The sequence below is a fragment of the Salminus brasiliensis genome, chromosome 25, assembly GCF_030463535.1.
Source record: "Salminus brasiliensis chromosome 25, fSalBra1.hap2, whole genome shotgun sequence".
Classification (NCBI taxonomy): domain Eukaryota; kingdom Metazoa; phylum Chordata; class Actinopteri; order Characiformes; family Bryconidae; genus Salminus; species Salminus brasiliensis.
The window spans coordinates 21,656,200-21,670,578 of record NC_132902.1 but is presented as its reverse complement, the minus strand read 5'-3'; the positions used below and the strand labels follow the sequence as shown (position 1 = coordinate 21,670,578).

General features: G+C 40.4%; 1 protein-coding gene across 1 annotated transcript in view; it reads right to left on the bottom strand.

The window, feature by feature from the left end:
• The window catches only part of kcnq1.1 (potassium voltage-gated channel, KQT-like subfamily, member 1.1), a 57,375-nt gene that overhangs the window by 23,153 nt on the left and 19,843 nt on the right, over nt 1-14,379 (bottom strand). The window contains exons 3-13 of the mRNA XM_072671260.1: nt 12,484-12,610; nt 12,164-12,242; nt 11,946-12,042; nt 10,711-10,851; nt 9,801-9,911; nt 9,611-9,706; nt 9,393-9,509; nt 8,055-8,190; nt 7,848-7,871; nt 7,566-7,619; nt 6,595-6,724 (exon numbers count right to left, since the gene is read on the bottom strand). Coding sequence (XP_072527361.1) covers nt 6,595-6,724; nt 7,566-7,619; nt 7,848-7,871; nt 8,055-8,190; nt 9,393-9,509; nt 9,611-9,706; nt 9,801-9,911; nt 10,711-10,851; nt 11,946-12,042; nt 12,164-12,242; nt 12,484-12,610 — 1,112 coding nt within the window. The remainder of the gene's footprint in view (nt 1-6,594; nt 6,725-7,565; nt 7,620-7,847; nt 7,872-8,054; nt 8,191-9,392; nt 9,510-9,610; nt 9,707-9,800; nt 9,912-10,710; nt 10,852-11,945; nt 12,043-12,163; nt 12,243-12,483; nt 12,611-14,379) is intronic.

The window sequence follows — 14,379 nt, the reverse complement described above, 5'->3', positions numbered from 1 at the left end:
AAATCCTCACATCAGTGCTCCTCCGAAATCAAGTAGAAGGGCTTCCCTGGACATTTGAGACACTTCCCTTATAATACCCTTGATTTCAGACGAAACAATGAATGAACAGGTGTCCCAATACTTTTGTCCATATAGTGTAGCTCAAAGAACCTTCATTTTTAAGAGTGTAGCTCTACTTTTTGAGATGCTCGTCTGGGATACTTTCTTTCTCAGACAGGATACATTATTGTGCCAAGATCTCATGATTAACGGACCAATAGAAACGCTCCAAAATGACCTGGAATAAAAATCTTCCATTGAAAGCATGTGTTTTTTCCCCTTGGCATTTTGGAGATACTAGGTTTTCGCATGACAGCGACAATTTGTTGTTATTTTCAGTGCATCCTCCCCGTTTACTATTTTCTCTCTCTCTCTGCTCTCTGCCCTTCCTCCTCTCTCTCTCTCTGTCTTCTCAGCTGACTCTCGCTCCATGTCCCTTGTTAGCTCTGACACACTGTAACGAAACGCAATTACTGTTAAAGAGGGAAGAAAGGGCGGCCGTGACGGCCCAGATAAAGAGACTTGTGCTGGCAAGCCGCGCTGAAGAGGCATTAGTGAGCCAACGATCCTGTCCTATTCAGCATGCCTCGCACACTCCTGCTCACTCTATTACACACACACATACACACACACACACATGCAGCAGCCTAGACAGTGTACTGAGTCATTCTACCAGGTAACCCCTAAAATGTTGCTTCTTTCAATGAGAGCTGAGAAATGTCCTGAAACTGTCCGTAATAACTAAAAGCATTACCAGGCTTTTCAGGCCCATAGCTGATAATTGTACAGATTTTTAATGGAACTACATGGACACATCTTTTCCATTCTAGCACGTTTATCAGGAATGAAGCCCAAGACCTGATCATTCCAAGACCTGCAACTAACACTCCTTCACAACGTGGTGAAATCCTGTTTTTGAACAACACAAGTCTCACCAGGCCCTGAGGTGATTGTTTCTTACGATAAGAGTGTTTCCAACAAAGCTGCCATTGCAGTCTTAGCCCAGGAGCCCAGTACGACTGGAGCTGCTTGTCAATCAGGCTATTGTTGGCGTGTGTAGAGCCGCAGACAATGGCTCTTTGTCTCTGGGCTAGAGTGGACGACCGGGCCCTGCCTCGGCCACAAGAAGCCCTTCTCTGTTTGCTGAGAATAAATCAATCTTTTGAGCCTTTGGTAAACCACACACCCCACTGTCACACGGCAAGAGGAGCAAATCTGAGCAGGAGCAGACGGACACTCACTCACTCGCTAGCTCGCTCGCCCGTTCGCTCACTCTCTCACTCGCTCATGCACCTGCCTCTGCTCCGATTCCAGCGCTTTTCACCTTGGCCCTGCCAGCGACCGGGAGCACACTCTTTCTGACCTGCACAGCAGCCTGCACACTGCACACTGTAGCGGAAATACAGGGGGGTTAGCATTCGACGTGGCTTCACAGTGAACCAAATATTTTCTAAAGTTGAAGTTAACTTTTGCATCATAGTTTTTAAAGTCTTGTAACCATAATTACTTACTTTATTTTACAGCCTTTTTGTACTGAATAGGTTTAAACCTAAATTCTGTTATATTAATTATCTTTTTTTTCAATATAGCACAGTAATACAATATAATAATTACAGTAATTACAATAAAGAAAATAAATGTAAAAAAAAAAAAACTTAACTAAATATGAATCAAACTTTAACTTATTAAAACTTTCTATCTACATAGTCACCAAGAACCTTAAAGTTATTATTTTTAACTTAATTTTAATCTAAAATAAGTTTTTTGGCTTTCTCAACACTGCCAGTATTTTCTTTTCCAGGACCTGATGTTGACATCTGCAACAAGGACAATTTGTGTATTTAGTGATTAAAAGGATATACATTTTTTCTATATTTGTATTGGAAATTGTGTATTAAGTGAATGAAAATATTCTTTGTTTGTTAAAGAAAAAGTTTTATTATTTTAAATTGAAAATAAGTTTTACAATTTTAAGTTCTTTTAAAAGTTGAAAGTTAAAAACAACATTACAAATGAGTTTTTGCTGCTGCTTTCAGAATATTAACAGTATTGTTTTCTGGACTTTTTCTTGACTATGTACACGTTGGCACCAAGAGAAACATGTCTTGTTTTAAGTGAATAAAGAACGTATTATATTTTGTCTACTTATTTTGCTTTATCGTTTTTTTAAAAATGTTTTTTTCTTTGGTCAAACCAAACAACATCTAAAATTAGCTTTTGCTGCGACTTTTAGAATATGAACATATTTAAATAATATTTTCCTCGATTCCTATGTTCACATCACCACCAAGAAAAATACATCTTGTAATAAGTGAATAAAAAACATATTTTTTAGTGAACTTTGTTTACATCATTTTGTGTTTAGTGAACAAAAATATTCCTATTGTAAAAATGTTGGGCTTTATTATATTATATTATATATATTTATAATATTTTTTTTGGTTAAAGCTTTCACAACATTATTATTTTTTTTTTCTTCTAGATGTTTTTCTCAACTTTTCTAGACTATGTTTCCATCTGCACCAAGAGGACGTCATCTTTTTATGTAGGGAATAAAATGCTATAATATTTGTTCAGTATTTATATCGGACTTTAGGTTTTTGCTAAATAAAATTAGTCCTATTGTGAGAAAATTCACTTTATTATCAGACTTTAAGTCTTTAAGTTTATCAGACATTTTAAGTCTTTTGGGGTTAACTTTTGCTGTTGCTTTCACAGCATTAGCAGACTTCATGTTCACATCTGCAATTGTTCAAATTTGAAATTCTTTACTTATTTAGCAAATAAAAGTGATATTTTATTTATATGTTAATAATAACATAGTTTATGTTACATCGTTTTGTATTTAGTGAATAAAAATATTTGGAACTCTTTTCTGAAGAAACCACAGCATCTCAAATTAACTATTTCTGACATTTCGTTTTTTCTAGTCTTTGCAGGAAACTCTAGGAGTTTGTTTTGCATTTAGTGAATAAAAATACTGACAGTGAAAATGCTGCACTATCCTCAGTATTTCAACTTATTTTATGTTGTAAACCAAATAAAATCTAAAATAAGCTTTTTCATGCCTCAAACCTTCTGAGTCCACTGATATTTTTGACGAATTTGATGAAAGTGTGTCCTATTGTGGCCTGTAAGTGTGTGTGTATGTGTGGGTGAGTTTGGCGTAAGAGAGTGTGCACACAGTCAGAGAGGCGTAGTCACGGCATTGTTCTCTCCCCACCCCCAGCGCAGCCGAGCTGCTTCAGCTGCAGACACGGGGAGGGCTCTGGGCCTCTCCCTCCTCTTAAGTTAACAGGCCAAGGTCAGAGGTCAGTGCAGGAGAAAGGTTGTGAGCAACATGCCCTAAGAGTAGAGGAGCAGAGAGGATGATAGCAGGGGAATATTGTGCAGGAAAGAAAGACAGATAAGAAGAAGAGTTTTAGTTTTGGCATCTTATCTGACCTCCTTTTGTGAGGAGCTCCCTCTCCTCTCTGTAGCAGATAAATAAGTCAACAAGCATCACAGCCAAAATGAGAGCGAGAGGGAGACAGAAGAGAGAAAGAGAGGCAGACATAGAGAGAGGTAGAGAGAGAGAGAGAGAGAGAGAGAGAGAGAGAGAGAGCAGGGGCAGAAAGAAAAGGAGAGAGAGCCAGCTGTTACCATTGCATCTCAGTGTGAGATGAGTGAAAGCTCATTAAACTTCAAAGATCAAACAGAGGCAGGCAGTGACAAGAGAGCCTTTGTGGACGAGATGTAATATGTGTGCTGAAGAAGAAGAGAGAGAGAGAGGTGGAACCAAATCAAAGCTCCAGCTGGGAGAAAAAAGGCATGTCATCCATTTCTACAAACATACTAACAGCATAACCTGCCATTTCAGCCTAACTTTACAGTTCTGTTTATAATATGAAGGATGCACTGCAGTTTTTACACTGTCTGACCTAAAACAAGACTAATGGTTGTTTATATTAGAAAATATAGTTCCCTAGAAAATAGAATATCCTGAATATCAGCAGACACTGGGCCTTTACTATTGAAAGTATGGCAGATTACATATATATATATATATATATATATATATATATACATACATATACAGGTTTATTTAGATTATTTGACACAAGCTGTATATTCTTTGCTGTATCTTATATTTTAGATATTCTTATTTTATATATCTAATATCATAATAAGCGGGCAGTTTGCAAAGCATTTGTAGTGTGTATAGCTATGTACGAACTTTAAACTATATATACATACACACACACAATTACATATTTATATATAGCCTCAGTGTCAGAACATCGGAAAGAAAACAAAAACAATATATAATATAATAATATATTGTTTTTGTGTTCTTTCTGATGTTCTGACACTGAGGCTATATATAAATATGTAATTGTATATTATATATATTACAATTACACACACATATATATATATATATATATATATATATATATATATATTATCATATTCCCTCTGTATATATCGTCACGGTCAGGTTTTATTGCAAGCAATTTTGGAGCATTTCTGTTGGTCTATTCATCATGACATTCTGACACAATGTAAAGATCAACAGAGAGATTTACATTATGTCAAAAAGTGAAGCAGTGAAATGTTATTTCTATTTTATTTTTGCCTTTGATCCTTATATCTTATATATTTTATTATCATATCTTATTGTTTCATGTAACCTGACAGTTATTAAAGCACGTATTCATAGCTGCACCATGTATGACTACATATGTGACAAGCTGTGATTTGATTTGATGGTATATGTGGCTTCTGAAGGTCATGGTGGATGAGTTTGCATTACACTGCAAATTCTTTCCAAGGAAGTCATAGAAGCATTGCTTTGCCATTTAACCTAAAGCAGGGGGAACAATGCGCTGGCAGCTGAAAGTGCCTAGATTCACACCATCGCTGGCAGCAAAGCACCACTTGAAGTCGAAGGAAACACCTCTACAGCCCTCTAGTGGTTTAACTGTGCCACGCCAGAGACAACATCATGATCGGTCACATGCAAACAGGCCACATCCTTACAGCCCACGAGAGTCACACAAACTGACCAATTCACACTAACTGACCAGGCCACTCCGCCTTTCTGCACTGCCCTCGTCGCTGTGGGAGGTTTACAGTACACAGCTTCTGCTTGTGGAAAACAAACAGCAAGCAGAGCGTGGACTCTTCAGTGGCCTGTTCAGCATGCTACATGGCTAATGGGGCACAGAGATACAGCTAATAGGCTGCTTGCAGGCAATCCACGCCCTATGAGCTCTCTCTTCTTGGGAACCGCAGGGCATTAGACTCCGGAAATCTGCCCCATTTCCACCAGTTTTGCCACCAAAAACCAGAAGCGAGGTGGGCTGGTTGGGTTTGTTTTGAGTGGGGAGAAATGTGCTGTAATTGCTTTACACATTAGGTGAGGAGATTAGCAGGTCACTGAGACCATTCAGAAGGTCTCAGGTTTAATTAGGTACGAACTGCAGATAATCAGGTACTAACTGCTGATAAAAGCAGGCAAGCCTGCTAACCTGTACAACCTTTAGGTACTACACTGTTAAAAGTGTAAGGTACTTTAGGCACTTTTCGGGGTTCTTCAATTTGAAAGAAAATTGTGGAGGAACCTCTTGAGGTGCTTTGGGAAATCTTCAAGGAGAAGAACCTCCAAAGGTTCCTTAAGGATCTTATACTTTTAACAGTATAAAAGGGACAGCCACGGTCCATGGTTAAGAAAAAAGGTCCATAACAGAACCTTTATGAATCTTTAGGGAACAAAAACAGTCCGTTCTATGGTACTGCTGCAATTAACACTATACTGTAAAGGTACTGTACTAAGTACTGCAATCGAAAAAAGGTTATATTTTTATTTTTTTTTATATATTTTTATAATTATTATAATAGAGTTCTTTCACAATTCGATTTTTTTATATTACAGCATTATCTGCTGTCAGTCAGTCCCATTCAACCCCATAAAAATAACGGTTGGATCATTTTGAGGAAGTGACATCATCTCTCAAAAGTCTCTTTGACCACATGGTGCAAACAGAAGTACAATTACCTTTCCTTTCAAACTCGACAAACTCAAACTCGACAAGCTCAACGTTGAAACCCATATCCTGATCCAAGGTCTGTCACGACTCGTACATTTCCGACTTATCGTACGATTTATGGACATGACCTCAACCACTGCTGCTGACCTCGATATTGCCCACTCTGTTTACTAGCGTGTTTACATAATCAAAACCTCACCAGTATTTTAGCCATGCTATTCTTCAGCACTATCATGTTCAACCCCGTAACACTGTGGAATGTGATAGGCTTGAATGATTGACACTTTTTTGTCTTCACAAAAGGGACCCATCCTAAGACAGACTAAAGCTAGTAAAGACTACTGAGATCATCCCCTTTACCTTAGATTTCATTCAGTGCTACTGCAGATGATAAAACCATGCTAACAAGTACAACACCTTGTGCAGCAGTGATGTCTGTCATATTTGTGAGAAGGCAGAAATGACAAGCGCTGTGAAGCACACTGGATGTGTGTATCAGTGTGTTTTCTGTGCTCCTACTCACTGTGACACGTGAGTGACAGGCAGGAGAAGGCTGTCCTTCTCGGCCTCCAGCTCCAGATCATCTGCAAAACTGCTGTTCCTCTGCAGTGGGGGACGGGACTGGACATCCAAAAGTCCTGGACTTTTCTTCACTACAAACACACACACACACGAATACTTACAGTAAAACATATGCAACTTTGGACAAAAGTATTGGGACACCTGGCTCATTCATTATTTCTTGTGACAGTAAGTTTATTCTGCTGTTGTTGGAGTAACTGCCTGTACTGTCCAGGGAAGAAAGCGTCCTACTAGATTTTGAAGGAGCATTGCTGTGGGGATTTGATTGCAATATAGTGGGTGAATGTGCTGTGTGTGATTGGGGTTTCTATAGCGTATGTGTGTGTGTGTTAGCATTAGCATTAGCCTCCACTCGGTTCTGAATAGGCTCTTCTGTGCTGGTTTAGAAACAGAGAAAGGCGAGTGCCGGTTCTCCCGCTGGTAAAACAAAGCGTTTCAGTGAGTTTTATAAAGGTTCAGATATTATGGTCTGTTTTTTTTTATGTTCCACTGTAAAATATCTCCACACTGCAGACTCTCAACTCCTCTATTTACCTTCTGAGAACGTCCGCTGGGCATTAGACTGGGAATAAAATAGCCAATACCCTGCCAAATTAAAATATGTCTGGATCGGGACATCCCTACCATGAATAGCAACTATTGTATAGTGATAACAAATTAAAGACTCTCCATAAATAGACATAATTTAAAACTGTTATAACTATGTAAATAACAAGCTACTCCACAGTTAACACAAGAAAAAAGAGAGAAGGGACACAACTGGCATTCCCTCACCATTTCCGGTCCAAACAGAACCTCATACCAACAGGAAGGTGCCACAATTAAGTATTTCCTCCCTCTCCCTGCCTGAACTGTTTCTTTGGCGCTCTTTAGGTTGGGGCTAAGCAGACCTAATAGCTAAGATCAGGTTACCTGGAGGAGGGGAGAACTGGAAGGAGGTTATAGAGGTCCAGGACTGTTGCCGTTCTGCAAGGGGAGGGAGTAATACGGGTTATCTCTTCTGCTGTATCTAAGCTATTCGCAAGAGTTTTCAAGCATTTCAGCAGACCATGCTGCCGAATGAATCAGGACAGAAAAGTATTCAACTAAAGAAACAGGCATGTTCAGCATATACACAGAAAAAAAGCCCACACCAAAACCTGGAGAGGTTGACTATACAGAGGCATGCAGCAACAGACACTAACAGCAGCTCACCAAATCTTCTCAGAGCATTTGCTTCTGTAATGAGTAGAGACCAGAGAGAGAGAGAAGTGAGCAAATCATCAGTACCACCCTTACACTGATTCAGAGGACAAGTACAGTGAAAGCAGAAAAACATGATTGAGCAGAATTCTGAGCTACTAGAAGGACAACGTCATGATCAGCGAAGAACCTGCCAGTTCAGTAAGGTACTGATAGTACCTGACGTTTCAGTACTGTACACTGTGTCCTGACTGGGGTCTCTACCGTCGTCAAAGTCGTATGTTATGGTAGGGATTGTGGGAGAACTTGGGCCATTATCTTTCTCACTGGTCTTCATCTTTCTCCTCATCTTCACCTAAAAAAAGCATATGTTCACCAGTAATACACATACATATTATCATACACTGCATGGACAAAAATATTGGGACACCTGTTTATTCATTCATTGTTTCCTACAAAATCTAAAGTATTAACTTGTGGTGAAGTAATTGTCTCAAGTGTCCAGGGAAGGTCTTCTGCTAGATTTTGGAGCACTGCTGTGAGGATTTGAAGGCATTCAGTGTTAACGAGGTCAGGATGCTGGACGATCACCACCCCACCTCATCCCCAACCCCCTAACTCATCTTAAAAGGATTGAATGGAGCCCCAACCATCATTCCAGGGAACACAGTCAGTTCATGGTGCCAACAGTTAATGAGTCCAGAGAGTCCTATTCTATTGGCAGTACTTCTCTACAAGGACTAGACAAGCTGTGTGTGTGTGTGTGCATTTGTACATCTGTGTCAGCAATGGGTGCAACTTATAGTAGCTGAATGAATTTGTTAAAATGGGCGTCCACAAACATTTGCCCATATAGTGTTTGTTAAATTAGGTCTTTTAAAGATAAGTAAAATACATATAATTCTATTAATTAACATTCTGTGTTTTCTTACTTGTTTTCTTTTGTACTCTATTTTTATATTCTATACTAAACATTAAAATATTTTTTTAGTGAAATTAAAAATCTTTTATCATATGTTTACATTTTTTTCCCTAATATTTCAGTGCTATATGATCATTTTCCCCCTCTTATCTTTTATTTATTTATTACAACTTATGTATGATAATTAATGATAACCAAAATTGTTGTGAATTGATTTGCTATACAGGGCATCTGTGTTCTGCCATAACTAAGGCTATGTTTGCACTACGTCAGTGGGTAGAGACTGAAAGAAATGCAGTGTAAAATAAAATTAAGTTATATGGCTGTTATATAGTTATACAAATCCCTAAAACGAATAACTCCATTCAGTACAATGGATTCAAAGTCTTACCTAAGTTCTGATACAGTCAAATGTAGTGGCTGAAAATGTGTCAACCTTTAAGTTTTCAATTAAAGTCACCAATAAATTATTGGAGAATTTAACATTATAAAAGTAAATCAACCTCTAAGATCTCCAAATCCAGCCACAAGCAAATATGTTAGCCTCAGGCTAACACAATATCCATATGCTAACATGCTAATCATGACACAATAACACAATGTGATAGACTGTGATAGTGTAATCTTATACTTACAGTTTTCTTTGCTTTAGGACTGGATGCTGAGGGGTTAGCTGCCATAGGTTTTTTGCGTACAAACATCTTATAGGTGGAGGAGTCTTGGTTCTCAATGGCAAAGCACCTCCAGGATGTCTAAAACAGGGCAATATGAAAGGAGTTCAAAGTGAAAAGCACTTGCAAATGAAGGGAAATCAAATCTGTTGACAATCCATTGAGCTTGAGTTCAGTCTGACCTGTATAAGACAAGCGGCAGCAGGGATTTGTCTGTTGAAGTGTTTCTGTCGCTGCTTCTGCTGCACTTTCAGGGCAAAGCCCGAACCAAGGATGCCCTGAAGGAAATGCTCATCTTTATTACTGCGAAGGATTTTACATTGGACATATGAAATTGGTCATGGGTCCCCCAGGTTACGGTCTATCACTTACAGCAGGTAGAGCGAAAAAGGAGATGGCAAAGACAGAGAAACAGGAGCCAAGGGTCTTCCCTATCCAGGTTTGTGGTACTTTATCTCCATACCCAATAGTGGTGACCGTCACCTTAAACATGAGAAGGAACACAGCATGTGCGTAGTTTTGACAAGGCCTCTAGATCCTAGCAAAAAATGTTAGATCTAGAAGCAGTGAGTTCGATCAGAGCACCTAAACATTTTGACACTTCCATATGAGCATGAACATGGATATACACTGTATGGACAAAAGTATTGGGACACCGGCTTATTCATTGTTTCTTCTGACATCCAGGGTGGTAAAAATTACTTTACGCTGCTGTTTTGTTGGAGTAACTGTTTCTGCTGTCCAAGGAAGACGGCTTTCTACTAGAGTGTAAAGGGGCATTGCTGTGAGGATTTTGTTGCAATCAATGACAAAAGTGTCAGAGAGGTCAGGATGTTGGATGATCATCACCCTGCCTCATCCCAAACTCCTTAAATTATCCCAAACGTATGAGATGATTCACCATAATTCCAGAGAACACAGCTCTATGCTCCAAAGCTCAATGCTGGGGGGATTTATAGCCCCCTACTAGCCCACGCTTGGCAATAGGCAGCATGGTGCCAATAGGTTCATGTTAACCTGCTTCAGGGAGTCCTATTCTATTGGCAATACTTCTCTACAGGACTAGACAAGCTGTGTATGCGTGTATGTGCTGTGCATCTGTGTCAGCAATGGGTGCAGCTTAAAGTAGAATGCATTCATTAGAAAGGGGTGTCCACAAACATTTGGAAACATAGTGTATCTTGTTTACAAGTGAAGCTATATGCAAAAGGTGAAGGCTTCAAGGACTGTGATTTTCCTTTTAGTGGTTCAGTAAACTTTTTAAACTTTGAAATGTGTTTACCACTCCCCACCACAGAGCATCAGCATAGCTGGCAAACTCTGTGACTCCATTGCTGTCGACGGCATCTTTTTCTGCCAGGTACACAAAGTAGGAGAAGAAGATCAGGCCCAAGAATCCAATGTAAAGAGTGGTGATCAGCTCCTGGAAGGACACATTCATTATAAACATACACTCATTTTCTAGGTTATTAGGCACCCAGCACCCACTATAAACCCACCATGTGCCGAGAATAGTCTGCCACCTAAATAATATTTTCCAGAGGTGGCTCTATTGTGGTACCTTTCTACTGTCAGACAAGGTAGAAGGTGGCTGACAAAATGTGTAGTAACAAATGGGCTACAGTAATTTACTGTATATCTGATACATGCATCTACAATGTTGGGCAAAATGGCATAAAGTAAATACCTTCTATAAGTGCTATATGAGTCAAAGATCAATGTGCTTAAAATACCTAACTCAGTATTATAACTCAGTTCCCAGACAAAAAGTTAGTGTTTAAGGTGGCAGTCACTTCTGGCTCCTGCAGATGCGACGGGATTCATAGATTGAGAAGAGTTTAGGTACAGTGCAGTGAGCGTCTCATTGGATGAAAGGAAAATAAAGCAGATGTTAATGACTGGCCTAAAGGAGTGATTGCATTTGGGTGTGCCGAAGTCCATAGTGTGAAGGAAGTAGCTGAATCTGCAGCTGTATTGAAGCATACGGTCATACAGGTCTACCTGCAGTGGCAAAAATCTCAGTCTACAGGAAGTTCTCATCAGAATTGTGGCCGAAAAACAAAACCGATGGACAGGGACCGCCTCTGCATATGGATCAGAGTGGCATGCAAGAGGCTTTTGCTCGCTTCTGCTCAAGAACTTCTTGTAGACTGGGATTTCTGCCACTGCTGGTAGACCTGTATGACCGTATGCTTCCATTCCTTTCCCTTCACTCTATGGACTTTGGGCACGCCCAAATGCAGTCACACCTCTTTGCAAGTCATTAACATCTGCTTTCCAGAGATTCAATGAGATGCTCACTGCACTGAACCACCTCTTCTCAATCTATTAATCTTGTCGCACCCACCTTCCATTTATAGCCCGATCATCCTCATGCAACACCATCTGCAGGAGCCTGAAGTTACTACCACCTTAATCGCACGAGGTGAGTAATTTTTTGCCCAGGGAGCTTACAAATAACTTAGAGTAACTTAGAGGACACTACTGTGATACTCTCATGGCAAAGAAGTATCTTGCCTGTCGATGGATGAAGACCACAGAGCCCAGCAGCCGCCAAGTTCCTCCCTGACGATCCACATGTAACATTCGCAGAATCTGCAGGAAGCGGATTCCTCTGGGCAACAAAAAACAACAAATGCACTACATCACTACCAGCTGTGAGAACACACCAAGAACCACAAATATGAGCAGAAGCTGTTCCATAATTATGTAAAACAGAACTGGAGCCTCGTTACCTGACAGCAGAGGTAGCAAAGACCTGCCCGTTAGAGCCTACTGACAGGACAATGACCGAAGCCACCACCACAATTAAATCTGTGGGCAGAAAACTGGAAAGTGGATTGCTGGAAAGTGGACGATTGCAGTTTTTACACCTTAAATTGCAGGAGCTTGTGCTCAGAGCATTCACACTTCAGTCCCTCACTCCCAAAGCTAATCAGGTTTAAATTATTAGCCATTTTTAAATAACAGGAGTAAAACATGACCAATAATCCTGCAGGTTAAGAGGGCAACAGGGGTTCACAAGACAGGTTAAACTCATTGACCGTGCTCTTACCAATAATAGAGATGGGCTTTCGAGCAAAGCGAAGTCTTCCCAGTATACCCACGTATTTGCTGCGGCATCCTGCTGACCACAGCCTCACCACATATTCCACTCCAAAGAACACCACCAGCACAATTTCCTGGCAAGGAGAGACACACAGGTTTCTATCTCTACCACCATTAAAACAAAGGCGGTTTTCAAGTCCTTTGACAACGGGTATTATCTATGGTATTCGTTTAAAATGCATCGAATTATAGTAAAGTGTGGTCACTCATTTCCGTAACCATGGCCGCCTGCTGCAAATAAAGGTAAACAATGAAGTTTTATTGTATGACAAAATAGAGTGTTTTTCACAGCAAACCTTAGTTTGGGGCTATCTCTCAAATTCTCCAGAGGATTAGCCCATTTGAAACCATTACAACGGTATTTCGAGGCAATGGCCTATATTGTTCTTTGTTCTGGACCACCTAACTCTGCAACCAAGAGCCGTAAAGATGGTAATCTCAACAAGATTACATAGAATTGACCACACAGTTAATACGCAGGAGGGTACTGGAGTTGTGGAAAAAATCTCAAATGTATTTTTCCAAATGTTTCCAAAGCAGGCTGAGTTTAATAGAGTCATTCTGCCACGCAGGCAGGGTTGACAGGCGTCATGTGGCAACACAGGGAAGCTGGTTCATGGTCACGGCCAACAACAGCAGTTGCCCTTGTCTCGCTCTTTAACAGGGGTACACAAAGGGAGGCTCAGAGTCTACTTGATTCGGCCCCATTGAGAGCCGTGAGGAACCAGACAAGTATGAGTTATGAGGCTGGCTGTGGAGCCCACTGTCCTATGAGCAGTCTGGAGGGCTGGGCAGCCTGGGAAAGAGGCAGTTCCTGGCACTGGGCAGACGGGCAACTTGTCCAAATCTCCCTTTAGAATGGAGTGAAACAACAGGCTTAGGACAGGCCTGCTGCACGTAGGCAGGGGGTTAAAAGAGGACTGTGTGTGTGTGTGTGTGTATGTGTGTTTGTGGGTGGGAGGGGGGGTGGTTGGCAGGGGGTGTTAAGAAGACAACAACAGAGTCAAACCAGATAGGAGTGAGGGAAGATGCCTCATACCAGGACAGCAACATCTCTAACTGTTTAAGCTTCCCTTTAGGCCTGAATAATATGGCTGAATATGGCCTAAATAAATTTGATATTTTAGGACTTTATAATAAAAACTGTGATATTTATATTTATAGGATGAATTATGGTAGTAGTTTAATTCAGTTGCTGCTTTCCAGGCAAATACCAAAGAAATAATATTAATGTCAACACTCCCAATCCATAAAATAAAATAAAAAGTCTACTCTGCCTTCAATTTTGCATCCCTGTCCAGGCAACCGTCAAAGAACTAATTATTAAAGTGTACCTATTCACTGCTGGGACATCATAGCCCATCCCATAGCGCTCAGTATCTAATTAAATCTAGGCTAGTGACCACACTGACCAGCTGTCATGTAAAAGGTCTGGGTGGACGACCAGTGGGCGCCAGGGGCCATGAGAGTAGCTCATGGGGAGACAGAGGAAATGAGACCCCAGATGCAAGGCCTCTCCCCGTTACCGTGGCAATAGGATTTCCCATTCAAAATGCAGCTGGAATGTGATCATCAAGACGAGCAGAGGAACGGGTCACCCTAGCAACATCGGGAAGCTGCCGTGGGCCAGCTGACCTATCGGCATCATCTCGTAAGGTTACATTACGCATTCATGAAAAAAATTGCGTCCACTGGGAGCCTAGCAAAATGGTTGGATTCGCTTGACAACACTGACATGACAACACCAACGAATCTGTGATGATTCAGCTAAAAAGTATTAGACTACATTTCAAATGGTCAAAAAAAGGAAAACGTTGGAAACTAATTTCTGTAATATAATGTA